Source organism: Spermophilus citellus (assembly GCF_964194105.1).
Source record: "Spermophilus citellus genome assembly, chromosome: 2".
NCBI lineage: Eukaryota > Metazoa > Chordata > Mammalia > Rodentia > Sciuridae > Spermophilus > Spermophilus citellus.
This window is the reverse complement of record NC_138183.1, coordinates 199,631,938-199,658,685: the sequence shown is the minus strand read 5'-3', so window position 1 is coordinate 199,658,685 and position 26,748 is coordinate 199,631,938. Positions and strand designations below refer to the sequence as shown.

General features: G+C 42.6%; 2 protein-coding genes across 2 annotated transcripts in view; one reads left to right on the top strand and one right to left on the bottom strand.

Moving 5' to 3' along the window:
- Positions 1-26,748, top strand: part of RRP8 (ribosomal RNA processing 8) — a 66,009-nt gene that overhangs the window by 27,951 nt on the left and 11,310 nt on the right. The gene's annotated exons all lie outside the window — the stretch shown is intronic.
- LOC308641750 (dynein heavy chain domain-containing protein 1-like) overlaps positions 123-26,748 on the bottom strand; it is a gene marked incomplete at its 5' end in the record, with an annotated part of 66,174 nt that continues 39,548 nt past the window's right edge. Inside the window, 20 exons of the mRNA XM_081280361.1 lie at positions 123-689; positions 722-2,620; positions 2,801-3,603; positions 3,822-3,971; positions 4,129-4,220; positions 5,063-5,264; positions 5,349-5,471; positions 5,685-5,871; positions 6,069-7,034; positions 7,164-7,342; positions 7,528-7,680; positions 7,908-8,216; positions 10,679-11,150; positions 11,300-11,731; positions 11,852-12,034; positions 12,271-12,420; positions 16,364-16,466; positions 16,545-16,749; positions 16,989-17,197; positions 17,390-18,995. Of these exons, the coding sequence (XP_081136487.1) occupies positions 2,270-2,620; positions 2,801-3,603; positions 3,822-3,971; positions 4,129-4,220; positions 5,063-5,264; positions 5,349-5,471; positions 5,685-5,871; positions 6,069-7,034; positions 7,164-7,342; positions 7,528-7,680; positions 7,908-8,216; positions 10,679-11,150; positions 11,300-11,731; positions 11,852-12,034; positions 12,271-12,420; positions 16,364-16,466; positions 16,545-16,749; positions 16,989-17,197; positions 17,390-18,995 (6,875 nt within the window). The 3' untranslated portion in view covers positions 123-689; positions 722-2,269. The remainder of the gene's footprint in view (positions 690-721; positions 2,621-2,800; positions 3,604-3,821; positions 3,972-4,128; positions 4,221-5,062; positions 5,265-5,348; positions 5,472-5,684; positions 5,872-6,068; positions 7,035-7,163; positions 7,343-7,527; positions 7,681-7,907; positions 8,217-10,678; positions 11,151-11,299; positions 11,732-11,851; positions 12,035-12,270; positions 12,421-16,363; positions 16,467-16,544; positions 16,750-16,988; positions 17,198-17,389; positions 18,996-26,748) is intronic.

Genomic DNA, 26,748 nt, shown 5'->3' with positions numbered 1-26,748 from the left:
GCACACCCCCACACGGATGGGCTCTCTCATCAGGAAAAGGTGGGGATAACTCCGACACAGCCAGAGTGCCTCAGGCCCTTAACGGGAGTCACCCAATCACGTGTCAGAATGGCTCCCCACAGTCAACTGTGAGATACTTTGTTTGTACTTATGCTTGCATTTCCTCCCACCCTGGAGTTGAAACCTAGCCATGAATTGAGGAAGCTAAGTTGCACATATTAAATTTTGGTGTCTGGGTTCAAGGAGAGAAAGTCATGTAAGCCTTTAGCTCTGCCATACTCTACCATAAGGCTTACCAGACAGGCTTGCCCTGGGATAGCATGCAATCACACAACTAATACCCATCAAAGATCTTGGACTCTTGATTCCTTACCTCCAACTTCTTGCTCAGTCAAATTTTCTATCTTGGCTAATAATACCATGATCAACCCAGTTGCTTGTTTACCTCAAATCTGGGAGTCATCCCAGATTCTTCCTCTCCCTTTACTATCTGCATCTGATCCATCAGTCCTACGGATTTCCTTCAGAGTTTTGTTGAGTTTTGGTAGTGGAAATTGAACCCAGGGATGCTTTACTGCTGGCCTACATCCCCAGCCCTTATTTTTTGAGACAGGGTGTAAATTGCTGAGGTTGGCCTCCAACTTGCAATCCTCCTACCTCAACCTCCAGAGTCACTAGAATTATCCTACCTCAGTCTCCAGAGTCACTAGAATTATCCTACCTCAGCCTCCAGAGTCACTAGAATTACAAGTATATGCCACCACCCACACTTGACCAGAATATGTCTTAAATCTGTTAATTCTCCCATCTCCGCTTCATCCTAGTCCACGCTTCATCATCCCTTCCCTGAATTATCTCAATTGGACCCAAATAGATCTTCCTCTTGATACTCTGGCTTTTCTACCATCAATCCACCGTAGAACAGCCAGACTGACTTGAAAAATGCAAATTAGGTGTCGTCTCCTACATACTGCTTTCCAATAGATTTTCATTGTACTTTTGAAAAAATACAAGCTCATTTCCATGACCATGTGATCTACCCCTTTCTATGCCTTTTCATAACTTCAGATCACTTTACTCCTTACTCACCATGCTCTAGGTTTATGTTCAGTTCCTTAGACACTCCAAAGTTGTTGCTACCTCAAGTCTTTTGCGTCTATTGAGGGTTTTATCTGAATATTCCTTCTAAATCTTCCAAGTAGCTCATGCTCAAATATTCAGGAACCTGTTCTGTCCACTCAAACTATATTAACTACTCCCTTCTAGTCATTCTATAGCACATCAACCTATTTGGTTTTCTTTATATGCTGGGCATGGGGACACATAACTGTAATTCCAGTAACTCAGGAGGCTAACAAGTTCAAGGCAAGCTGGGGCTATTTAGAGAAACCTTGACTCAAAAAAGGCTGGGAGCCAGGTGTGGTGGTACACACCATTAATCCCAGTGGTTTGGGAGGCTGAGGCAGGAGGATTGCAAGTTCAAAGCTAGCCTCAGCAACTTAGCAAGACCCTATCTCTAAATAAAATATAAAAAAGAGCTGGAGATATGGCTCCACAGTTAAGTACCCCAGGATTCAATTCCTAGTACCAAAAAAATAAAAATAAACAAACCTGGGGAAGTGGCTCAGTGGTAGAGTGCCCCTGGGTTCAACCCCCAGTACTGCAAAAACATTTTTTTGTTCTTGTTTATATGTTTACCTTTTATTGCCTGTTGCCCTTACAATAGAACCACCTCATCTGCACCCAGAACAACACTTGGTATGAAAGAGTGCTCAATAAATAATTGTTAAATGAACATAGGGTCTTGTATTTTATTTGGCTTTTGTTTTTCATGTGTATGATTCACTCAGAGAATCCTTTGTGGGTGATGTGGTGTGGATGGTAGGGTAGGACTGGGACATTCCCAATAATACCACTAAATGCCTTTAAAAAGGATTTTGAGTTTTAATATTCTCCCTTCAAAAATATCCCTTGGGAATTTAGCTGAGACCACAGCAGAGAGCTACCCAGACAAGGGTTCTGTGTGTTAGCAGTTGCCAGATTTGTCTAACTCCTCAGATACATGGCTATCACCTGGCCCCTCTCTTCAGAGTGTGCCCACCACTCTCCTCTCCCCTATTGCCACACAATGCCTCCTCCATAGCTTCAATTGTACACACTGTATTTTTCTCTCAGTGTGTAACATTTTACCTTCTGTGTATACATCACTATCTTTCCAAGTCCTAGAAATCATTCATGTAATCACTGTAGCTTTATTTTGGTGGAGGGCTCAAGTCAAGGGTGGGCTGCACACATGGACTCTCCGTTGGATACAGGTAGCAAGGCTGAGTTTCGTGGGTAAGGGCAGGTGCATCAGGACGTTCCTGCTGTGTAGCTTAGTGGAACCAAGGGGCCCGGCCATGTACACAGGGCAGGAGTACACAGCCAGGCCAGCTGGGACTGGCAGGTCATTGATGTACCCAGCCTGTGCAGTGACGCTGACAGGAGGCAGAAGGCTGGGCTGGCTGGAAGAACTGTCCTGCAGAGCCCCATCTATTGGGTCCCACTCGGCATGCAGGAGCTGTAGCCCAATCAGTAGTAGGCCTGTCTGTGGAACCTTGGGATTTGGGCCATTCTCCACCTGGGGGTGCCAAGAGCTGGTTAGGCAGACTAGAAAGATGACAGGGTGGGGAGCTGTGTCATAGTAAAGTGAAATTGGAGAGATGATTAGGGTTACTGAGGGGCAAGATTACCAACAGGATGGGGTATAATCAGGGACTTTAAGGGGACGGAATGGGGAACTGAAGGGATGCTAAGATACCCGGAGGCACAGAGGGTTGTTGTTCAGCTTCTGACGTTTACGTGAGAGATGACTGGGGCCTTGGCTGCCGGAAAGATTCGAGCTGGGCACCTGCTGCTGCAGGACAGCCTCCCAACGCAGTGCCAGCAGCAGGCGGCGTGGGTGGCTAAAGGCTGACAGATGAAAGATGCGCCCTGGTACTCTAATGTCTTCGTCTGCAACTCTGCCTGCATCCAGGTAGCGAATTAATAGCTGTCCACGACGTGACTGCTGTCGCAGCCATTGCCAGGGTGGCTGCTGACCAGCGGGTGCATGGGGTCGCCAAGGTTGGGGTAGGTGGCCAGTCCAGAGAGCTTGGGCCACCGCAGCACAGCGGTAGGAGGTGCAAGGGGGTTTGCCCTTTAGCTGCCCCAATAGGCAGTCAAGGTCATTTTGTAAAATGCCCACCAGTTGACTCAGTTCCATCACTTCATTCTCTAGGAAGCCTTCCACTGGAGGCCGAGCCTTTGGCCCCAGCACTGCCCTTAGGGGAGACTTCCCTAGACCAGTGTGGTCGGTCAGTAAGGCTTGCAATGACTCCAGCCTGCGTTTGGCTTGCACTAGGCGTTGAAGCAACCGCCTTTCTGCACGCCAAGGGCATCCTTGAGTGTTAGGAACCCACCAGGGTAAACTATGCTGCAGGGCCCTCAGGATAGCATGACTCTTGCGGCGCACCAACCATGCCTGGGGGCCCTCACTTAGTCCACAGATCCAAGGGTCCGACGGTATGAGCAGTAGATGCATCTGGGCCTTGCACTCTGCAGTAGCATCTGGCTTCTCTAGTTCTTGGAGATAGAAGTGAGGGGTAAGGAATAAGACGGACTCCACACCCCACTCCCAAGGAAGTAGGCCTTCCTTTGATCCCTTATGCTATCATCCCTATAACTATGTGAATTTTGCCCCTTTGTATATCTACTGGCACCATCATCCACATTCCTGTGGGGATGGCATTTCACTGCACTCTTTCTGGCCCCCAAACAGATATTTATTGACTGGAGCTTACCTGAGCTGGGCATCACAGTGGCCAGCAGATACTGAGGTGTGTGTGGTTGGACCCAACTCTTGCTGCTGAAGCTCAGGCAGGCTTCTGTGAGGCTAATTAAGACCTCTCTGTCCTTAGTGTCCCCCACAGGTCCCCCATAGAAAACTGAAGCTGAAAATGGAACCCTTAGTTCCAGCCCTTCCAGTTCCCACAACCCTTCCCCAAACCAAAGTTGTAAATTAGGTCCCAGTCTCAAAACTCCCACCCCCACCCTTTTCCAGGCTCTCCTGGTGGCAGATGGCTGCATGGAGGACAGGAAGGGTCTCACCAGTGAGCTCCTGCATGGCAGTACTGGGATTGCTGAGACTGGTCCACAACTGCTCTTGGGTCTTAAGGGCCTTTATCAGAGTCACTTGACTCCTGAAGGAGGGGAACAGGAAGTCAGATTTCAAATATCACCAATATGCTGCAGAGCCTCAAGTCTTTTTTCCTGCCTAAACTTATCTTCTGAGCTCCAGGCTCATGAGGGTTTACTAGTCATTATCACTTGGCACGTTGAATACAACTTGCTTTCAACCAAAGTCATCATATTCCCTCATGAAACGTGTTTCTCATTTCTATCATATATCCCAGTGTGAGGTATCACCAGCTGCCCAACTGTCTAAGTCAGAAATCTGGAATTCATTCCTGACTCCTTCTTCCTCATCCCCAATTTATTCTCTATTTCTACGGTGACTACCACCCTAGTCCCTACAAACCATACTATGATTTTTTCCCTGGAGACTAGTAGAACCTCCCCAAACTATTCTGTTTGCTTCTAATACCACCTCCTCTGTTCCACTTTCCACACTGCAACCAGTGGTCTTTCCAACAGACAAACATGATCACATTCTTTCTTCTACTTTAATACCTTCAGTGGCTTCTCACTATTCTTAGGATAACATCAGATCCCTTTGCTATGGTCTTAAAGGTCCTTTGTGATGAGCCTGGCCTCTCCCTACTCAATACCCAGCAGGTTCACCTCAACTATACTGAAATCACTTTCTGTTGAACTTAGTTCCCACTGTTCAGAAAGGCTCTGATTCGCCTCAACTTTTAAAATTCAATTTAAAGTGAGATCCTAAAAGTCCTCAGAGAAGCCTTCCTAGAATTCCTCTTTCCTTCACTCTTTGGAAGATGAATTAGTTTTACTCAACCTAGTGTGTAGACGATACTCAGTGTTTTCTGAGTGACTGACTCAACAGCATAAGTGAGTCCCTCACCAGAGCCCCCTGTGTGCCTGCAACTTCATTCCATAGAGCTGTCGGTGTAGCAGGAGGCCATGTAGGAGGAGCAGAGATAGTGCCTGGTCAAAAGGTTGCATGTAGAGTCCTTGCTGTGCTAACTCCATACTGTCAATCAAGATGCGGCCCAATTCCAGGGACTGGTCCCAGAAAACAGGCATGCAGTGTTGAGTCAGCACAGCTGGAGAGGAAGAAGAGTGCTGAGTCAGCACAGCAGAATTGCCCTCCCCTTTCTAATTTGAGACTGTTGGGGGGTACTCCTTACCTGGCAAGGAAGCAGTCGCCTCTGCAGAAACAATAAGCCAAAGACGGAAATCTTTGTGGACAGTAACCACATTCCTTCTTTCAGGTTGGGTTGAAAGCAGTTCCAATTCCATCTCTGAAACTACTAGAGTTTAGACAAGGGATTGAGATCAGTCATTAGGTATTGGATCAGACACAAGTCTAGGGATCAGATTAGAGACTGAGGAATCAGGAGTCAGACACATGGCCAAGAGCACAGGCCTGGACCTAGGAAATTTGACAGTGAACTTGAGCGAGTTCAAGTTGTAGCCCAAGTTAGGGTGTGGTCCTGAAAGCCATTTCTAGGCAACAAACTCACCTTTGGCTCTGCCTATCAGCTGCAGCAAGAGTTGGATCAGCTCTCTTGGCCAGTGGGGCACCAGATGACAGTTATCCAGCACCAGCCAGTACCCCTCCAACATGGCTTGGCATAGAGTGTTGACCACAATTGAGACTGGGTCCCAAACTTCAGAGCCCAGGGCTATCACTTGCAGGTGTTTCTGCCCCTGGAGACAAATAGAGACAGAAGAATGACTCAAAGCAATCCCAAGGCAACCTAAGAGACTCAAAGTAATACCACAATGATCCAAAAAGTACCTCAGTAATATAGAAAGATCCGTGAGAATGCTGAGAGAGGGCATCCACACCTTCTCCCAGCCCCCAGAGGCCCAGTCACTCTGTGACCAAAAGACTAGGTCCAAACCTGTTCATGCTCAGCAGCCAATTTCTGGATGACAGTCAGAGGATGCAGGATGGCTGTGGGGTGGCCAGTCGAAGGCAATAAGATAAGTATGGGCTGAGTAGCCTGACTCTGTTCAAGGGGCATGGTGTGAGCAGCCAGATTTTCATCCAGGGGTCTCCCCAGGAGACTGGTGGTGAAGTCTGCCAAAGCACCTGCCAGGCAGTCAGGTCGCAGCACACGCCACAGGATCAGCTTCTGGATGAGGCTGAGTGGCTCAGGACCTGGCCCAGGTGCAGGACCCAGCACTGTGGATGATAGCGACAGGTATTCCTGCCAAATATTGGAGTGGCCTGCTAGGGATGCCCGCAGCCCAACAAATGGAGGCAGCAGCTCCAACATCCCGCATTCTTGCCAGGCTCTTGGCCCTAGCCAGGCTGGCCGAACCACACCTGGGTCTGGCTTACTGTATTCAGTGCTGGCAGAGGTTGCCAGTCCAGGCCAGAGTGCTAAGCTTTCTAGCTTCGATGCCTTCCTTGTCACATGCAGCAGAGCCAAAGCACCCAAGGTACCCACCAAGGGTACTTGGGTCAGGCCTAGTGAAGCCACAGTGCTGCCCAGCAGCTGGTGGGTCAGGTGTATTTTTATCTGCAGTAGATGGCTGGCCAGGTCCTCCCCATGCTTTATATCATGTGGCTTCATGCTGTCTAGAGCTTTCTTTGTGACCACCAGCCAGTCCTTTGGTTTCATCCGGAAAAATGGGAGCAAGTTCTGCAGTGGGCTTAGGGCATTCACTAAGGCCATTCCATGTCTAACTACATGCTGGTAGGATACCCACAATTCCATCTCCTTCAGTTTTTGTCCTTCTAGCTCCTCACAATGAGCACGCAGTTGACATATCACTGCCTGGGACCTCACCATATCCCGCAGAAACTTAGCTGGTTTCTGAGGGGTTTGTTTCTGCATCAGCATCATCGTCAGCAACCGCTCCTGTATATAGTAATTTGTTAGGTGGATCTGGCCCTTTCCCACAGTCCCCAAATATCTACATTCATCTCCACCTCTACACCCAGGCCCTTCCAGTGCTTATCCTATCCCACAGACTGGACCCCCAGGCACCTCAGCAGCCTCCACATCTTCACAGGCATCCAGGGCTCTGATTTTTATGTCCTGCCAGCGGGCCTCAAGCTCAGGATGCTCCCTGCACAGGATTTCATGCAGCATCTGTTCTTCTAGTATTTCCATGTTCAGGGACAAATCCAGGACATTCAGCCCCTTTAGCAGTTCATAACCTAGCACTTGGAGTCACATGGAATGTGCTTAAACCCTCACCCTTGGCAGAGCCAAGGAGGGGGCAGACAAGGGGTATGGCTCCTTACTACATTCTGAGCCTGCTCAGGTTGAGTCAAGCCCTCTAAATACTGGTCCTGGGATCCTAGTGTGCCCACAAAACTGTGCTAGCAATGTGCCCTCTGGGTCTCACCTTTTTCCAAGGCACAGAGTGGGAGGGTAGTGCTCAGATAGAGACAGAAGCCAGGCTGCACCTTGGGTAGACTCAGCTTCTCCCGCTGAAGCAGCCATTGTAGTTCTTGGCACCATAGGCCCAGCTCCATGTTGGTCAGAAGCACAGGCAGGCCTGTGAGGGGAAGCAAGGACAACCCACCCACAATGCCAGCACCCATGGTACCCACAAGAGCTGACCCTGAGCAGCTATCCTCCAACAAATAGGGTTCCTTTGAGATTTTTCAACATAATGGGATGAAGGATGGGAACTGAAGTCAGACTGAGATGTGAGAGGTATATGGGGTCACAGAATCAGGGGAGGACAAGAGGGGGTAATGGTGGGTGGGCATCAGTTCTTACCACTGGCAGCTGCCTCCAAAAGCTGAGGACCCAACTCTGGGTTAGCACCTGAGAGCACATTAAAGCAGAGACGAGGTGAAGACTGAGTTTCCGAGGCTAGGCTGGACTCGTGTTTCTCTGCCTTGTTCTTTTTCTCTTCTTCTTCTTTCTCCCCTTGCTCTTGCTCTTTCTCCTGTTCCTCATTTTTACTTTCTTCTGCCTTCTGCTCTTCGGTTTGGTCTTTAGCCTTATTCCTTTCGTCACAATCATTATCTTCTTCTACATCCTCATTTTTATTCTCTCTCTCTTGACTTGTCATTAGACTCTTCCCTGTGACAGAAAGATGCACAGAAACATTTCTGAGAGGAGGATTTGGACTCTGGTGGAGCACTATTCATCCAAGGACTCCATTCCATGAGGGAAGTAAGACACTTTAGGAAAGCTGTTTAAGCTCTGTGACTCAGTTTCCTCATCAACAAAATGGAATTAATATTAGTGATGACCTCATAGGATTACCGTGAAGATTAAATACAATGACACATAGAAAACACCTAGGCCGGTGCCTAGTAAGTGCTCGATAAATGTTGCTTATTATTATTATTACTTTAAAATTAAGGGAGGGAGTTAGTCATCTCTGAAATTGGCTCCGTTTCTGCCCTTTCTATAGGTTGGTTAGAAGAGTCAGTGCCTCCCCTGCTCCCTGCTTTTTTTTAACTTGAGATAATTCTGGTACTAACAACTTAAAGAATCCTCACTAATTTGGAAATCAGTACCTGGAAGTAGTAACTTGTAAGTGAAAGTCTGTAAACTGTGGAATTAGCTAAATCATGGGTGGTGTGGTAAACACAGATAGTTGGCTAATCAACAACCATTCCCAACTTCCATGACCCCTTGCTATGCTGCCCAGATAATTCCTGGGCCAAACTGATTCTCTTTGCCAGATCCATAGTTCAGTGCATTCATTTTTTTTTTATTGCTAACAGATTACCACAAAATTAGCAGCTTGAAATAACACCAGTTTATTCTCTACCCTTCTATAGGTTAGCAGTCTCACCTATTCAACCCATTAACCCACAGCATGGCTGGATTTTCTGCACAGGGCTACACTGGGCTAAAATCAAAGTGTCAGATGGGGCTTCCCATCTCATCTGGGGCTTGAGGTCCTTTTCTAGGCTGTTTTTTTATTTGTTTGTTTGTTTGTTTATTTGTTTGTTTTGAGATGGGATCTTGCTGTGTTGCCCAGGATGGTTTTGAACTCTTAGGTTCAAGTGACCCTCCTGCCTCAATCTCTCAAGTAGCTGGAACTTCAGATACATGCCCCATGCCTACCTATTCTTTCACACACTATTCTAATTTCTCACACTGGCCCTGTAGCCCCCACTATCTTTGAGCTAGCAACAGTTCATTGAATCCTTCTAGTGTTTCAAATCTGACTGTTTTCTTTCTTCCTTTCTGCTCTGAAGGCCTCATTTGATTATACTGGGCTCATCTAGATAATCTGAGATAATATCTCTATCTTAATGCCAAATGATTAGTAATTTTAATCAACTCTTCAAACTCTTTTTTATGTAACATAACATAATCCTGGAAATAACATCAAAAGGCAAAGGTCACAGAGACCAAAATTCTGCCTATCACATTTGGCTCTTCATATTTCTGAAAATCAGCAGCAACTCTGACATGATACTTGGAAGGACAGATGATACCTTGCATGATATATTGTGTATTAGTTTCCGGGACTACAGTAACAAATTACCACAAACTTGGTAGCTTAAACAACAGAAACTAGTTTTCTCATAGTTGTGAAAACCAGAAGTCCGCAATCAAGGTTTCAGCAGGATATACTTCTGCCAAGGTTCTAAAGAGGAGCCTTCTTTGCCTTTTTCCATCCTCTGGTGGTTCCAGACTTTCCTTAGCTAGTGGCCAAAAAGCTCCAATCTTGGTCTCCCTTTTCACATGGACTTCTCTTTTGTGTATGTCTTTTCTTCTGTATTTTATAAGATGCTTGTCATGGGATTTAGAGCCCACTCATATAAAGAGCAGGGTGATATTATTTCAAGGTTCAGAAGTTGATGACATCTTTTTTTTTTCATTTTATTTTTTAGTTGTAGTTGAACACAGTACCTTTATTGTATTTATTTATTTTTATGTGGTGCTGAGGATCGAACACAGGGCCTCACACATGCTAGGCAAGTGCTCTACCACTAAGCCACAGCCCCAGCCCTCATGACATCTTCAAAGAACCTTTTTCCAAGAGTTCACATTTTTTTTCCTCACTAATGCAGCACACCAACCCCATTTTCCGGGAGATAAAACATCCCCTCTTCCTTCTAGCAAATTTTCCTTCCAACACGCCACCCAGATGTGATTCCTAATCTAAACAGAATCAATAAAAATGTTCTTCTAGAATTTTTTTTTCTCACTAATGCAGCACACCAACCCCATTTTCTGGGAGATAAAACATCCCCTCTTCCTTCTAGCAAATTTTCCTTCCAACACGCCACCCAGATGTGATTCCTAATCTAAACAGAATCAATAAAAATGTTCTTCTAGAATTTTTGAACAAATCTGAGTACTAAAACTCTGGGGGTGAGGGCAAGGTTTCTAATAGTGCCAAAGAAACCTGAGAAGTGGAAGACCATGAATTGGTCTTCATTGCAATATGAACCAAAAAATATATATAGCATAGGCTGATAAAATCTGGGATATTCTAGCCAGGGAAGATCACATGAGGCTCAGAGGGTTGGGCAGTTCAGATATCCCAGAAGCATGTATTATTGTCTCTGCCTTACCTCTGCGCTCAGTGGGGGCTTGTGCCAAGCATCTTTTATCTTCCAGAGGCAGTGGGTTCAACCAGATGAGTGCCTCATTGCTGGGGTCAAGCAGCAGAGGCCAACGGCAACTATAGTAGTGAGTGGAACTCCCCAGAAGCAGGCCTGCCAAGCGGGCCGACTTTGCCTGGGGCTTCAGGTCTCGGTCCCACTGATACTGTTCAGATTCACAGCTTAGCAGTGACAGAATACTGAAGGGAGAGCATGTGGGCAACAGGGGTTTTTTTGGGGGCATGATGACAGATTTCTGCTTCTGCTTCAGTGCCTGTGCCACATCATCTGGACCCAGGGTCTCTTGATAGCCCCTACACAGAGCCAGCCACTTGTCCAGTAGCTCTTGGCGACGGAGAGGTGGGAAGGGACCTAAGTAGGTGATGGCAGCAGAACACAGGAGGGCATCTCCAAACATAGTCTTGCAGTGTCCCCTCAACTTCTGGCGTGAAGGGAAGACCAGAGGGTGTTTAGGCCAGCGAGGAGAGGTATGGAGGAAAGCAAGGAAGGTGGGGCAGGAAGCAGTTAGGGCATAGGGTGGCAGGGTGTGAAATGAACAAGGAAGAAGACATATGGGAGAGGGTTGGTTACCTGGAGCTGTGCACACCAGTTGTTCATGGGTGTGAGCAGTGTAGACTTTATGGGCCATTTGTGATACTGGCCACATTGTGCCTGATTGAGAGTCTGTACCACATGGCTGTGGGAAATCTGGGCATCCTCTAGCTTCTTAGTCAGGGCCAAAATATTCTCCAGCATGTCCTGGGCTTGAAACTGGAATTGGCCTAAGCGGGCCTGCTCCCGAGCCAGTGTTGCCTCCACCTGCCTCAGCAGCAGGCCAGTGGGCACACCCCGGCCCTGTGCCAGTCCATAACACAGAACAGCCCGGAGCCAGATCGCCAGGTTTGCTGTGGGTATGCTTACTGCCCTCAGAGCTGCATCACTCATGCCTGGATCCTTCAGAGTTTGTTCTAATTTTATCAGCTCTGAGTCTTTCATCTTCTCCTTGGGGAAGAATACCAGCTCCTAGGAGGAAGTGTGTTCAGGGGAGAGGGGAAGACATGGATGCTCTGGACCTTGACCCAAAAGTCTATCCCTGCCAAGTCTATCCTGTGTGCCTCCCGTCTGTTCCTTCATTATTCCTACCTGATAAAAATCTTCAGTGCATAAAAGTTGCTTGGCATTGGTCCAGCCTGTTTCATGGTGGAACAGTTCACACAATGCATCAGTCACCCGGATTACAGATTCTGGTGGTGCTCGATAGCTCCTTATCTCCTCAAAGTCAGCCACCTGCAGCTGACTCAGAGGACCCAGAAATGCCTTGCCCATCTACATGAGGAGAGGTTCTTGCTGAAGCGAGCTTCTGAGAGATGAGCTTCCCTTTCAAGATGTTTTTAAATTTTCTCCTAGGAGTTCTCATGAAGGGCACTCCCCAAGATAACCTTTGCCCCCTTCCCCTGGAGACTCCATCATGAGTCTCCCCAACCCTTCCACTGAGCATCCTGTTAGGGGCTATCCTCTCCCAAGCAAAGACAGGTAGAGGGCACATGACAGGAAAAACATACCTTCTCCACGAAAACCTGATACTGAGACTGCAGGGAATCTCGCTGCTTAGCTAGGTTCTCAATTAGGTGCTCCTGATGACGACACTCTGCTATCTGCCGCTTGTACAGGAGCTTGCTTTGCTCTAGCTGCTGCTGAAATTTGATTAGGCTCTGTGAACAGAGATCAGGCCCTGTAGCTCCAGATTCTGGGCTGTGTGGGAACATGCCAAGGGGAGACCCCATGGGCATGGTAGGATAACAAAACTGAACTCTGAGTAGGCACAGAATGAGTCTGAGCTCTTGGTCTGTCACTTACTGCTTGGCATCTGGTAATGCAGCCCCCTGTAGGTAGTTGCTTTCCTTGCAACTTGTTTACCATACAGGCTAAGAAAATCTGATTCTAAAGTCTGAGCATGTAACTATTATGCTATGCTATTTATCTTATTTGACCCCTTAGCAGCAGTTGTCACAGAAGATAGATCTTTCTTTTAGACAAATTCTTCCTAAATCCCTAATTTCATGGCTTCTATTATATTCTAAATACTGTCAAATTCCTCTTTAGCTATATTACTGCCAAGCCCTACACTGTGTACCCATCTGCATAGTGGACACCTCTCCTTGGATGTTTTACAGGCCCCTTAGATTCCTCATGCCCCCAAAATGAATGTATTGGTTATGCCTCAGCTCTTCTGCAATCTTACCTCTCCTTGCATTCTTGTTCTCAGAGAACTGTGGCAAAATGTGCTCAGATTTCTCAAGGAAGAATTCTGATTGTTAGCTCTATTCTCCTAAACCCAGGCTCTTTGAGGTCTTTTACAATTACACCTCCAACATTTCTCTCATGTCCACTTCCATCCCAAACATCCATCACTCACATTCAGGATCTCTCTCCTGACCTGCACAAAATTCCTGAATGGTCTTTTATTTCTCTCCCCTAACTCATTCCCCACACTGCAGCCTGACTGGTTTTCTAAAAACTGAATCTCATCATCATAATGTTCTTTAACACACGTCCCCCCCCCCTCTGAAATGTCCCTTCCTATGAGGGGTGTCCTCTCCCTTTGTTTGATTGACAATGCCACCTTGACCACCTTGACCTACTCATTTTTCCAATCTCATCTTTTTAACTCTCCCAACATACTACTCTCCAGCCACTCCAATTTTCAAGTCCTCCAAAATGGCATGTGTTCTCTTGCCTCTAGGGTTTTACACAAGCTGTTACTTTAGCCTGGAACATTTTTCCTTCCCACCTCTCTCTACATCTGGCCAAATCTTATCTAGCCTTTAAGCTTCAACATCAGTACCATTCTGGGGGCACTGTACTTTCTTTCTTTCTTTTTTTTTTGTTTTGTACTAGAGATTGAACCTAAGCCACATCCCTAGCCCTTTTTTAAAAGAGGTGTTTTTTTTTTTTTTTTTTTTAAATAGGGTCTTGCTAAGTTGTTTAGGGCCTTGTTAAGTTCCTGAGGCTAGTCTTAACTTGTGATCCTCCTACCTCAGTCTCTTGAGTTGCTGGGATTACAGGTATATCACCACACTGTTTTCTCTAGAATTCTTACTACGTCAGCCCCCTCTGGACTTTGTCATACCATACTGTTTGGATATTTCCTTGATGAATCTATATCTCTGGAAAACTGTAGACACTATGAAGTCAAGGGTAGTGTCTTATCTCCTCTTATTAGGAGGCAATCTGACCTAATATTAATAATAACAAACATATTAAGTCATGACTATATGACAGCCTTTCTAAAGGCTTTACATGCAAAATCTCATTTAATCCTCATCATGATATTATAAGTTTAAGGAAGCTTCTCTAGCCTCTTTGGATCTCTGTTTTCTCATCAGAAAATGGAAAAACGATAGCCATCTTGGATTCCTTGTGGCAAGGAAACTATCATCTGTCTGTCTACCTGTGTATCAATCTAAATGTAGACATAAATATACGTAAATATTAGTAAGTGCCTAGACAAAATGATTATAGGTTTTGATTAATTTTGTTGAATACAGTAATGAACAAATGAGCCAATTGAATATGAGATGAGAAAGAAATGGAAGATCACAGAATGACTCCTGGGATTTGGCTTAAATGATTAGGTGCCAAGTGGGGATATTTCCTAGGATATGGAATACTAGAAAAATTACACACTATTGTGGCTGTTGAGTGAATCACCAAGTGTTATGGTGTGGATGTGAGGTGTCCCCAAAAGGCTCATGTATGGAACAATGCAAGGTTTGGAGGAGAAATGATGGGGTTATGAGAGCCTTAACCTGATTTCTGAATTGATCCCTGATGGGATTAACTGAGTGGTGCTGGAAGCAGGTGGGGTATGGCTGAAAAAGTGGGGGCATGGCTTTGGGGTATATATTTGTATCTGGCAAGTGGAGACCTCTCTCTTTGCTTCCTGATCAACATGTGAGCTGCTTCTCTCTGCTATACTCTTCCACCATGATGTTCTGCCTTACCTAGAGCCCTGAGGAATGGAGCTGGTCTTCTGTGGACTAAGACCTCTGAAACCATGAGTCCCCATCTTAAACTTTTCTTCCTCTACAATTGTTATAATCAGATCTTTTAGTTACAGAACCAAAAAAAAAAAATCCTGACTAAAACACCAAGTCATCTGATTCTGAATGATCCCTGAGACTATGAATATCTTTTATCTAGATATGGGGCTTCTTGTGTTGTGGTCTGATGTAGATGATCAAGGAATGCCTGTACTCTTAAACCAAAATAATAATTCCTAGTATGAATCATCTTGGGAAAAAGTAGGACCCAGGACAAGAAAGAAACTGGACTTTGGGAAATATGGGGAAGTAGTCTCTTGTCCCTTCCTTTCTTTTCTTTCTTTTACAACTTGGCTGAATCTTTATGTGTAATCTAAGCTAGGCATCCTAGCTAGTGGATAGTAAGAGGATTCCAGTACCTTGAGAATTCCAGGTGGCACAGTTTCATAGAGCATTATGGAAACTATGTAGGTAGACACAACATAAGCCAGGCCTCTCGAGCAGTGCAACCCCAAGTGATATTTGGAGGGCACCCATACGGAAGAGCCATATGGAGCCATGCATTAGTATTTTTAAGGCCTGAAAGCCTACTAAAAAGCCAATTAGATTACCCAGTTGTGAGTTGGGCACTATTTCACTTCTCTGTAGTGGTCCCTGAACCTTTTCCAAGGTCTTATGCCGTAGGAAGAAAAGTGTTATTTCAAAATACCTCTTATTAAAAACAAAACAAGACTTCTTTTGTTTGGGAAAATACCTTTAACTGCAAATATTTGCCCATATAAGGTATGGTGACCCACACCCCACCAGTTTTATTCAGATTTGCTGGAAGAAGATGATTGTTCTATATAACAAATGAAAGGATTTGGGGTTTGGACTAGAAAAAAAAATCTCTATTCCATGAAAAAATGTATTCAGGGAACTTTGAAAGAAAAATTAAGTGAATAACATGTGGTACAGGTGTTGGGAGATGGGCGTGATATAGAAAAGTTGGTCACCGAGGAACGCCCAGTAGAGGGTGAGTAAGGATATTTAGGATATTGATGTACAGTGTAATATTTAAATATGCTTGTTTCTTTGATATGCTGTAAATTTTCCCCTACTACCCTCATCCATTCACATCTCCTTACTATACACAACAGCCTTATATATTTGGTGCTTTTTGGAAGAAAGAGGTATAGGACAAAGTGGTATAAGGAAAAAAGATGGCTACAAGAGATGAGCTGACTAGCAGTGCTAGAGTGAATTCAAGGGAAAATGATAAGAGTGGGAGGTGGCCATGATATTGATATCCCTGCTGAATCCCTCATGAGTGTATATGGAGATCTTGGGATCACACTGAACTTCACATAGTCAAGACACGAGGAGCTACCAGAAGCAGACACTTGAGTTTCATGTGTTATGAAGAATCAATCTAGTCTCAGCTGTGTCATAAAACTTTTGAGCCAGAGTTCTTAAGGAGGAGATAGTCAGGATTAGAGAGATCACCTGGAGAAATTAAGAGGGACTTTAGGGAAATCAGAACTAAGCTTCACTCTCATTGGTTCCTTCCAACTTTTCTTTTGTACTCTGCATTAACACAACCTCATGAATCTGACAGTCTTCTCCCTCTTACCTGCTGAGAGCCTTTTAGCTGCTGTTCCAAAATGTAGACCAGGTTGTTGTGGGTGCTGTGCTGCTCAATCAGCTTTTTCAGATTCTCTAGGGCATTATAGATTCTGAAGGTACAATGCACCACACAGTGAGTGGACTTAAGGGGCATAAGGAGGTAAACTTCAGGGAATGGGGCCACTTACCGCTGGGCCCTATTCTTTAACTTAAGGGTCATCTGTCGCCGCAGCAGCATGAAGGTGTCCAGAAGGTCTAGGAAAGTCTTGGGGGTGACAAGTGGCAATGCAGGGCACAGGTGCTCATGGTAGTAGGCAGCCGAAAGGTGGATGAGGGCCATGGCTTTGGCCACACTGGAAATAGAGGCCTGGAGATCTGGGTACTTCAAGCAGTCTGCAATGGGTATGGCTTTAGCCTGGACTTGTAAGTCCATAGGAAAGTGGGAAAGGTAAGGGTTTCTATTCTAGCTCAGGAAAGGAGGTTAGAAAATGTGAAGGGAGCTCAGTAAACACACACACACACACACACACACACACACACACGAGAATCAGAGATAGACAGACACTGGCCTAGGTAATAATCCTAATTAGAACCTAGTTGAAATGACTGGTAAGGTCAAGAAAAAGGCTCACCATCATCAAGGGGTAAACTCTGAGCACCCTCCAGGTGGTGCTGGGCTACCCTGACTAAGGAAGCTTGGTCCCAGGGTTCATAGTAGTCAATGCTGGCAGTGGCTAGTTGAACGAGCCTCAGATAAAGGGTGGAGGGCAGCTGCTTGTGGGCCTGGTAATCTCCCATCAGGAAAAACATGTGCAGGTGGCTACACACTTGCTGGTAGAACCTGTGGGCCAGGAGTCAGTCAGTGGCTGTCTTCTTCTTATCCCCTGTTTGCCCTACCGGGTCCCAGTTCCAATCCTGACCACTTAGCCCTCATCTTAAGAGCCTTCACAATAGCACATAGATTTCCTTATAGCCTTTTGGGCAGGACAGAGTAAGAGCAGAGCAGACCCAGGTATGGGGCTTTAGGACTTACCATTGCAATGCCACTTCCTTCTTAGTGTTGTTTTTGATATCAAGGTTCTCCATCGGTACATGTTCTTCAATATTGTCCAGATCTGCCTCTGTGTACTGGTCAGGGAAACTGCCTGAGGTTGCCAGGGCTACTAGGTGATGGAGGGTAGTGAGATCCACACTCTTGGGTACCAGTAAGACCACTGGCTGGTTTAATATGCCAGCATGCCAGCTGGCATCTCTCAAACACTGGAGAATTTCCTCCTCTGATCTAGATGGCAGATGGAAGAGGCGGGCCTGACAAATGCTAGAGGCCAGAGTGATGGCAGTACAGCGCCCAGTACCCAGAGTTCCTGAGAGCAATAGGCCATGCTGCCTGGGCTTGGCCAGAACTCGGACCAGGCGGGCCACATGCTGGGCCATGGAGTGGCACCAGGCAAGGTGGGGGCTCAGCCCCAGCTGAGCAGCTGAGGTGGACAACTGTTTTTCAAGGCTCTCCCACTGCCGTTCCAGGTATAAGTTGGGGCTCTCAGAGTTGGATCCCAGTATCAACTCCTGACTGAAGACCAGATCTGAGGGCTTTTCCTGGGGACAGAGTAGTAATACTGGTAACAATAGGGGTGAAATCAGGTCTATCTGGGGTGATTTCTGCAACGAACTCTTGGATTTCTTTGACTGGAACTCATTGTGAGAAGCCCTTTTGCTTTCCTCCTGCTGTATCTTGTGACTTGTGCTTTCTATAATCTCCCTTTGTACTGGCCTTATGGATGGTGCTAGACTTGGTTCCCTGGAATGTAAGCCTGCTGTGGCTTGAAGGCCATAGGGATCCTCTTCCTCATCTGTTTCACTATTACTATTGCTTAAGTCCTCCCACTGGGCCAACTCCCCTTCAGATTCCACTTCAGGTACCCTCTCCTCCTCCTCCTCCTCCTCCTCATGGTCCTTGTCCAAGTACTGGGGCCCTGGCCCACCACAGAAAACATTCTGAGCTACTTCTAGGAGCAGCTTGGCACAGAAAGAGCGTTCCTTAGGGCTGTTCAACCGGTCACAAAAAGTTCTCTGTGCCTCATGTAACCAAAGACGCACCATGCTCCTCATAGCCATCATAGTAGTTAGGCGAGTGCCACGCAAGCCTGATACAAGGCGCAAGTGCTCCTGGTGGTTGGGAAAATCTACGAAACCCCGTGAGCCTATTCTGGTAGGCAATAGCTGCAGGCTTCCCAAAAGATGGCTCACAGAGTGCAGAGAGAAGTGGTAGTGTGGGTGGAGGGGTGAAGGCATGAAGGAGTTACACATAGCCTCCCAGGCCTCTACTGAGGCCCGGACCAGGGCTCTTGCCAGAACACTCTCTCTCTCCACAAAGGGGAAGCGCTCGAGCCAGGCTTGGAGGCTAGGCACATGTCTGCTCAGCATGGTAGCCTGGGTCATGCTCTCTAGGGCCAGCACTGTGAAGAGACGAAAGAGGCGTGGGCAGAGTGGGCGCTCACAGCATCCTGGCACTGTGGCAGTGGCAAGGAAGTTGACTATAGGCTGCAGTGTCTGCAATTCCAAGGTGCTGTGGGCATACACAGTGCCATCCATGGCCTGACGCAGAGTCTCCAGTACTGGCTGGCAGCTCTTTTCTGGGTCTGTGGAATATGAAGAACAACAGTGAGCACATCTGGAAGTCCACATGAAAATGTCCTCCTGTTCCTCTTATTCTTACTTCCTGGCTTTGCTTCTAGGATACCCAGTTCTAAAGGAATTTTGTGTATCTGATGTGTTGGGCCGTGGCAATATTTCAGCAAGTCATTTTCTCTCTGCCCCACAATTTCCTAAAATTGAGCAATTTCCTCTCTTTTTTTCCCCAGATCCTACCTCTATGACCAATTATTCATTAACTGAAGGAAAATGGATACTGTAATAAGATTTGGAAGCGGAGATGGTTGAGAAATGGATCAGATCACAATTAGGGGGGCAGTGCAATGATTTCAGTCAGAGTGTAGTTATATCACATGTATACTTCTTTTACACTGTTGGTAGGATTATAAATGGAAATCAGTACGGAGACTCCTCAAACACTAGGTATAGAACCACCATATGACCCAGCTACACCACTCCTTGGTATTGATCCTAAAGAATTAAAGTCAGCGTACTATAGCAATACATGCATACCTATAGTCATAGTAGCACCATTCACAATAGCTAAATTGTGGAACTAGCCTAGGTGTCCATAAGTGGATGAATGAATAAACATATGTGGAAGCTAGAGAGGGAAAAAGGAGGGAAAAGCGTGAAGGGGAATCTCATAAAAACTGAAGGGAGACCTGTAAAGTAGAGGAAATGGAACAGGGGGAAGGAGGAGGGGAAATACTAGGGAATGATATTAACCAGATTATATTGTTTTATCATACCATGTATGAATATGTAACAACAGATCCCACTACCATGTGTAATTATAATACACCAAAAATATGGAAGAAAAAAATAAAAATAAAAATTTGTTTTATGCCATTTAGTTTGTTTTTCTATTTAATTGCTTTCTGTTCTAATGTTTGTTATTTACTTCCTCCTAATTGTTTTGAGTTTAACTTTTTTTTTTCTTTTTCCAGATTGTGGAGTTGAAAACTTAGATAACTGATTCTAATTTCTTTCCCACTTATATAGGCATTTAAAGCCATAACCTTATCTCTAAGCACTGCTTTAGATGCATCCCATACATTTTGATATGCATTATTTTAATTACTATTGAATTCAAAATATTTTATAATTTCTCTCATCATTTCTTTTTTGATGCATGAATTATTTAGAAGTCTGATGTTTAATTTCAAAGAATTTGGGAATTTTCTAGGTATCTCATTGTTACTTGATTTTTATTGTTATCAGAGAAAATACTCCATAAAATTTTAATCCTTTGAAATTTTTTTGAGATTCATTTTATAACCCAGCATGTGATCTATCTTTGTGAATATTCCTTATGTACTTGGAAAAAAGTGCATTTTGTAATTGGTGGGTTTAATGTATTGTTCTATTTAGAGTATTATTAACTTTCCCACTTCATTTTTATATATATATATATATATATATAACCTTTATGTTTTTCTGATAAGTCTTTTAACTATGAGATGTCCTGATATCTCTAATAGTACTCTGTCTTAAAATGCTTTGTTATTATGTACTCTATATAATGCATTCTATTTGTATCGTAATAGGCATTTAAAGCCATAACCTTATCTCTAAGCACTGCCTTTTTTTTAAACTTTCAATCTGTTTATTATGCTGGGGATCAAACCAGGGCTGCACACCTTCTAGACAAGCACTCTACCTCCGAGCTACATCCCCAGCCCTGTGTTTTTATCTTTAAAGTGCATTTCTTAGACAGCACATATCAGGTCTTCCTGTGTTATCTAGTCTGACAGCATTGGCCTTTTATATTTATTTAGTCCATTTATATTTCATGTAATTGTTGATATGTCTGGTTTAAAGTTCATCATATTATTTGTTTTCTATTTGTTCTATTTTTAATTCCTCTGTAGCTTTATTGCTTTATTTTGCATAACTTAAATGTTTATTATCTCATATTTATTGGCTCTTTAGCTATACTCCTTATTTTTATTATTATTCAGTAATTTTTCTAGGGCTAACAATATGCCTCCTTTAACTTACCAAAGTTAGAGTTAATATTATATCACTTCACACTTCATATCTGACCTTCATATTACTTCCTATTTCATCCTTCCTACTTCACATTTTACCATATGACATGTGACTTCACAAATATGAAACTAACAACAATATAATTAAATTTGTTTCTCCCTACCCCATCCTTTTACTGTTGCATCTATTCTTTCTTTTACTTCTATCTACATTAACAAACCATCTAACAATGCTATTATTTTTGATTTAGGTGATCATCTGTCTTTTTAAGGAAACTACAGGAAGAAAAAGTCATTTATATGTATCCACATATTTACAATTTTTGATACTCTTCATTATTTTCTATATATCTGTTATTTTCCTTTTGCCTGGGAAACATTGTTTTAATATTATAGTAAAGTTTTAGCAACCATGAACTTTCTCAACCTATGTGTCTAAAATATTTTACCTCACCTCATTTTTGAAGGGTATCTTTGCTAGGTAAAGAATTCTATGTTGATGAGTTTTCTTTTCTTTCTTTTTAAAATAGTTTTAGTAGTTTAAAGAATCAAGATAATGGTGCCAACCAAGAATCTTGTATTCAGCAAAAGTAAGCTTTAGACTTGAAGATGAAATAAAAACCTTCCACGATAAACAAAAGTTAAAAGAATTTATATATAGAAAACTGGTACTACAAAACATCCTTGGCAAAATATTCCATGAAGAGGAAATGAAAAACAACAATGAAAATCAACAGAGGGAGGTAGTATACTAAATGAAAAACTAATCAAAGAGGAAAACCAAGTCAAGTTAAATAACAAAAATAAACAAATATGGCTGGAAATACAAACCATGTCTCAATAATAACCCTAAATGTTAAAGGCTTAAACTCGCCAATCAAAAGACATAGGCTAGCAGATTGCATTTTTTAAAAAAAGACCCAACAATATACTGCCTCCAGGAGACTCATCTGATAGTAAAAGACATACACAGAGTGAAAGTGTAAGGTTGGGAAAAATCATACCACTCACATGGACTGTGGAAGCAAGCAGGAGTTTCCATCCTCATATCAAATAGAGTAGACTTCAAGCCAAAGTTAATCAAAAGGGATAAAGATGGACATTACATACTGCTCAAGGGAACCACACACCAACAAGACATAACAATAATAAATATATATGCCCCAAACAATGGTGTATCTATGTTCATTAAAAAAAAAAAAACTCTTCTCAAGTTCAAGAGTCAAATTGACCACAACACAAGAAGCCATCAGAAGATTACCAACCAAGAAAAGCTCAGGACCAGATGGATACACAGCCGAGTTCTACAAGATCTTTAAAGAAGAACTAATACCAATACTCTTTAATTTATTTCAGGAAATAGAAAAAGAGGCAGTAATTCCAAACTCATTCTATGAGGCCAATATCACCCTGATTGCAAAACCAAGCAAAGACACATCAAAGAAAGAAAACTTCAGGCCAATATCTCTAATGAACATAGATGCAAAAATTAACATAAAATAAAATTCTGGCAAATTGAATAGTAAAATATATCAAAAAGATTGTGCACCATGATTAGGTGGGATTCATTCCAGGGATGCAAGTTTGGTTCAACATACAGAAATCAATAAATGAAATTTATCACATCAATAGACTCAAAGGTAAGAATCATATAATCATCTCAAAAGATGCAGAAAAAGCATTTGACAAAATACAGCACCCTTTGTGTTCAAAACACTAGAAAAACTAGGGATAACAGGAACATATCATAACATCCTAAAGGCTATCTATGCTAAGCCTCAGGCCAACATCATTCTAAATGGAGAAAAATTGAAGGCATTCCCTCTAAAAACTGGAACAGACAGGGATGCCCTCTTTCACCACTTCTATTCAACATAATCCTGAAACACTGGCTAGAGCAATTAGACAAATGAAAGAAATTAAAGGGATATGTATACGGAAAGAAGAATTTAAATTAGCACTATTTGCTGACGATATGATTCTATACCTAGAAGAACCAAAAAACTCCACCAGAAAACTTTTAGAACTAGTAAATGAATTCAGCAAAGTAGCAGGATATAAAATCAACACCCATAAATCAAAGGCATTTCTGTATATCAGTGACAAATCCTCTGAGAAGGAAAAGATGAAAACTACCCCATTCACAATGACCTTAAAAAAAAAAGATACTTGGTAATCAACTTAATGAAAGAGGAGAAAGATCTATACAATGAAAATTACAGAACCCTAAAGAGAGAAATCAAAGAAGACCTTAGAATATGGAAAGATCTACCTTGCTCTTGGATAGGCAGAATTAATATTATCAAAATAATACCAAAAGCACTATACAGATTTAATACAATTCTGATCAAAATCCCAATGGCATTCCTCATAGAAGTAGAAAAAGCAATCATGAAATTCATATGGAAAAATAATAAACCCAGAATAGCTAAAGCAATCCTTAGCAGGAAGAGTGAAGAAGGTGGCATCGCTATACTAGACCTTAAACTATACTACAGAGCAATAGTAACAAAAATAGCATGGTATTGGCACCAAAACAGACTGGTAGACCAATGGTACAGAATAGAGGACACAGAGAATAACTCACAAAATTACAATTATCTTATATTAGACAAAGGTGCCAAAAACATGCACTAGAGATAAGATAGCATCTTCAACAAATGGTGCTGGGAAACTGGAAATCCATATGCAACAAAATAAAATTAAACCCCTATCTCTCACCATGCACAAAACTTAACTCAAAATGGATCAAGGACCTTGGAGTTAAACCAGAGACTCTGTGTCTATTAGAAGAAAAAGTAGGCCCTAATATTCATCATGTGGGATTAGGCCCCAACTTCCTCAATAAGACTCCTATAGTTGGGCTAGGGATGTGGCTCAAGCAGTAGTGCGCTCTCCTGACATGTGCAAGGCACTGGGTTCGATCCTCAGCACAACAAAAAAATAAAATAAAGATGTTGTGTCCACTGAAAACTAAAAAATAAATATTAAAAAATTCTCTCTCTCTCTCTCTCTCTCTCTCTCTCTCTCTCACACACACACACACACACACACACACACACGACTCCTATAGCACAAGAATTAAAACCAAGAATCAATAAATGGGATGGAATCAAACTAAAAAGTTTCTTTTCAGCAAAAGAAACAATCTGTGAGGTGAATAGAGAGCCTACATCCTGGGAGCAAATTTTTACTCCACACACATAAGATAGAGCATTAATCTTTAGGGTGTATAAAGAACTCAAAAATCCAAGCACCAAAAAAAAAAAAAATAAATAATCCAATCAACAAATGAGCCAAGGACCTGAACAGACACATCTCAGAAGAGGATATATACTCAATCAACAAATATATGAAAAAATGCTCATCATCTCTAGCAATAAGAGAAATGCAAATCAAAACTACTATACGGGGTAAAAATGGGAGTTCATAACCCACTTGAATCAAACTGTGAAATATGATATATTAAGAACTATGTAATGTTTTGAACGACCAACAATAAAAAAAAAAAACTACTCTATCATCTCACTTTAGTCAGAATGGCAGCTATTATGAAAGACAAACAACAATAAATGTTGGCAAGGATGTGGGGGAAAAGATACACTCATACATTGCTGGTGGGACTGCAAATTGGTGCAGCCAATATGGAAAGCATTATGGAGATTCCTTGGAAATCTGGGAATGGAACCACCATTTGACCCAGCTATCCCTCTCCTCAGACTATACCCAAAGGTCTTAAAAACAGCATACTACAGGGACACAGCCACATCAATGTTTATAGCAGCACAATTCACAATAGCTAAACTGTGGAGCCAATCTAGATGCCCTTCAGTGGATGAATGGATTACAAAAATGTGGCATATATACACAATGGAATATTACTCAGCAATAAATGAGAATAAAATCATGGCATTTGCAGATAAAAATGGATGGCATTGGAAAAGATAATGCTAAGTGAAGTTAGCCAATCCCCAAAAAAGAAAACAAATGTTGAGTGTTTTCTCTGATATAAGGAGGCTGACTCATAGTGGGGTGCGGGGGGGGGGGCGGGGAGCATGGGAGGAATAGATTAATTCTAGATAGGGAAGAGGGGTGGGAAGAAAAGGGAGGGGCAAAGGATTAACAAGGATGGTGAAATATGATGGACATGATTATCCAAAGTACATGTATGAAGACACAAATTGGGTGTCAACATACTTTATATACAAACAGAAATATGAAAAATTGTGGTATATATGTGTAATAAGAATTGTAATGCCAAAAAAGTACATGTATAAAGACATGAATTGGTGTGATTATACTTTATATACAAAGATATGAAAAATTGTGTAATAAGAATTGTAATACATTCCGCAGTCATGTATTTTAAAAAATAAAATCAATTAAATTTTTAAAAAGATAGAAAATAGAATTTTAGCCCTTGAAGACAGAACCTCAGGCCCTACAGACAGGACACATGAAGTTGAATACATAAAATAATAAAGGTAAAAATAATAGAACATAATCAAAAGATATAAGAAATCTGGAACAACATCAAGACACAATACCTGAGAATCATTGGGATAGAATAGAACATGGAGATACAAGCTAAAGGCATAAAGAACATTTTTAAGGAAATAGTTACAGAAAAATTCTCCCATATCAGAAATGAGAGAGACATATCCACATATAAGAGGCTTACAGTATCCTAAATAGACCTATTCAAATGAGAAACTCTCCAAGGCATACCATAATCAAAATGCCTATTACAGAAAATAAGGAAAGAGTATTAAAAGCTGCAAGAGAGAAATGTCAAGTCATATTTAGAGGCAAACTGATTTGGCTCACATCTGACATCTCAAATCAGATCCTAAACTCAAGGAGGGCCTGAATTGAGATGTTCCAAACTATAAAAGAACTTAAAACAACTTCTAGCCAAGGTTAGTATACTCAGAAAAGCTCAGCTTCAAATTCAAGGGGGACATAAAAATTTTCCATGATAATACTAAAAGAAATTATGAGCATCAGGCTAACACTACAAAGTATACTCAGAGATAAACTGCACTCAGAGGAACTGAAAAACAAATCCCAGAGCTCCCAAACAGAGGAAGTTCAATAGGAGAGTAATCTATCTACTGAAGGAGAATCAAAACAGTATTAAAAACAGCAAAAAAGGAAAACACAATCCCACATCCATACTAACATGAAATGTTAAGGGTCCCAAATTCCCAATTAAAAGACATAAATTAGCAGATTGGATCAAAAAGCAATATTGAGCTATATTCTCTTAAAAGGAGACTCATAGGCAAAACACCCATGACATTAAATCTAAAGATAGACCTCAACACAATAATACAGAGTGATTTCAACATACTCTTATCACCAATAGACAGGTCATCAAAATATAAAATCAATAAAGATGTCTCCAACCTAATAATACTGGAAATCAAGTGGACCTAGCAGATATCTACAGAATATCTCCATTCAAAACAGCTGAATCTCCCTTCTTATTAGCAGCACACGGAACTTTTTCCAAGTTAGGTCACAAAGCAAATCTTACCATATATTTAAAAATTGTTAAAATCCCATGCATCCTATCAGATCATAATGGAATTAAGGTAGAAATCAATAGCAAGAAAAATAATAGAAAAATATAAACACATGGTTTCTAAATGAAGAATAGACCAAAGAAATTAGTAGAAATCAAGAAATTATTAGAAACTAATGAGAATAGAGATACAACATATGAAAATCTCTGGGACAATAT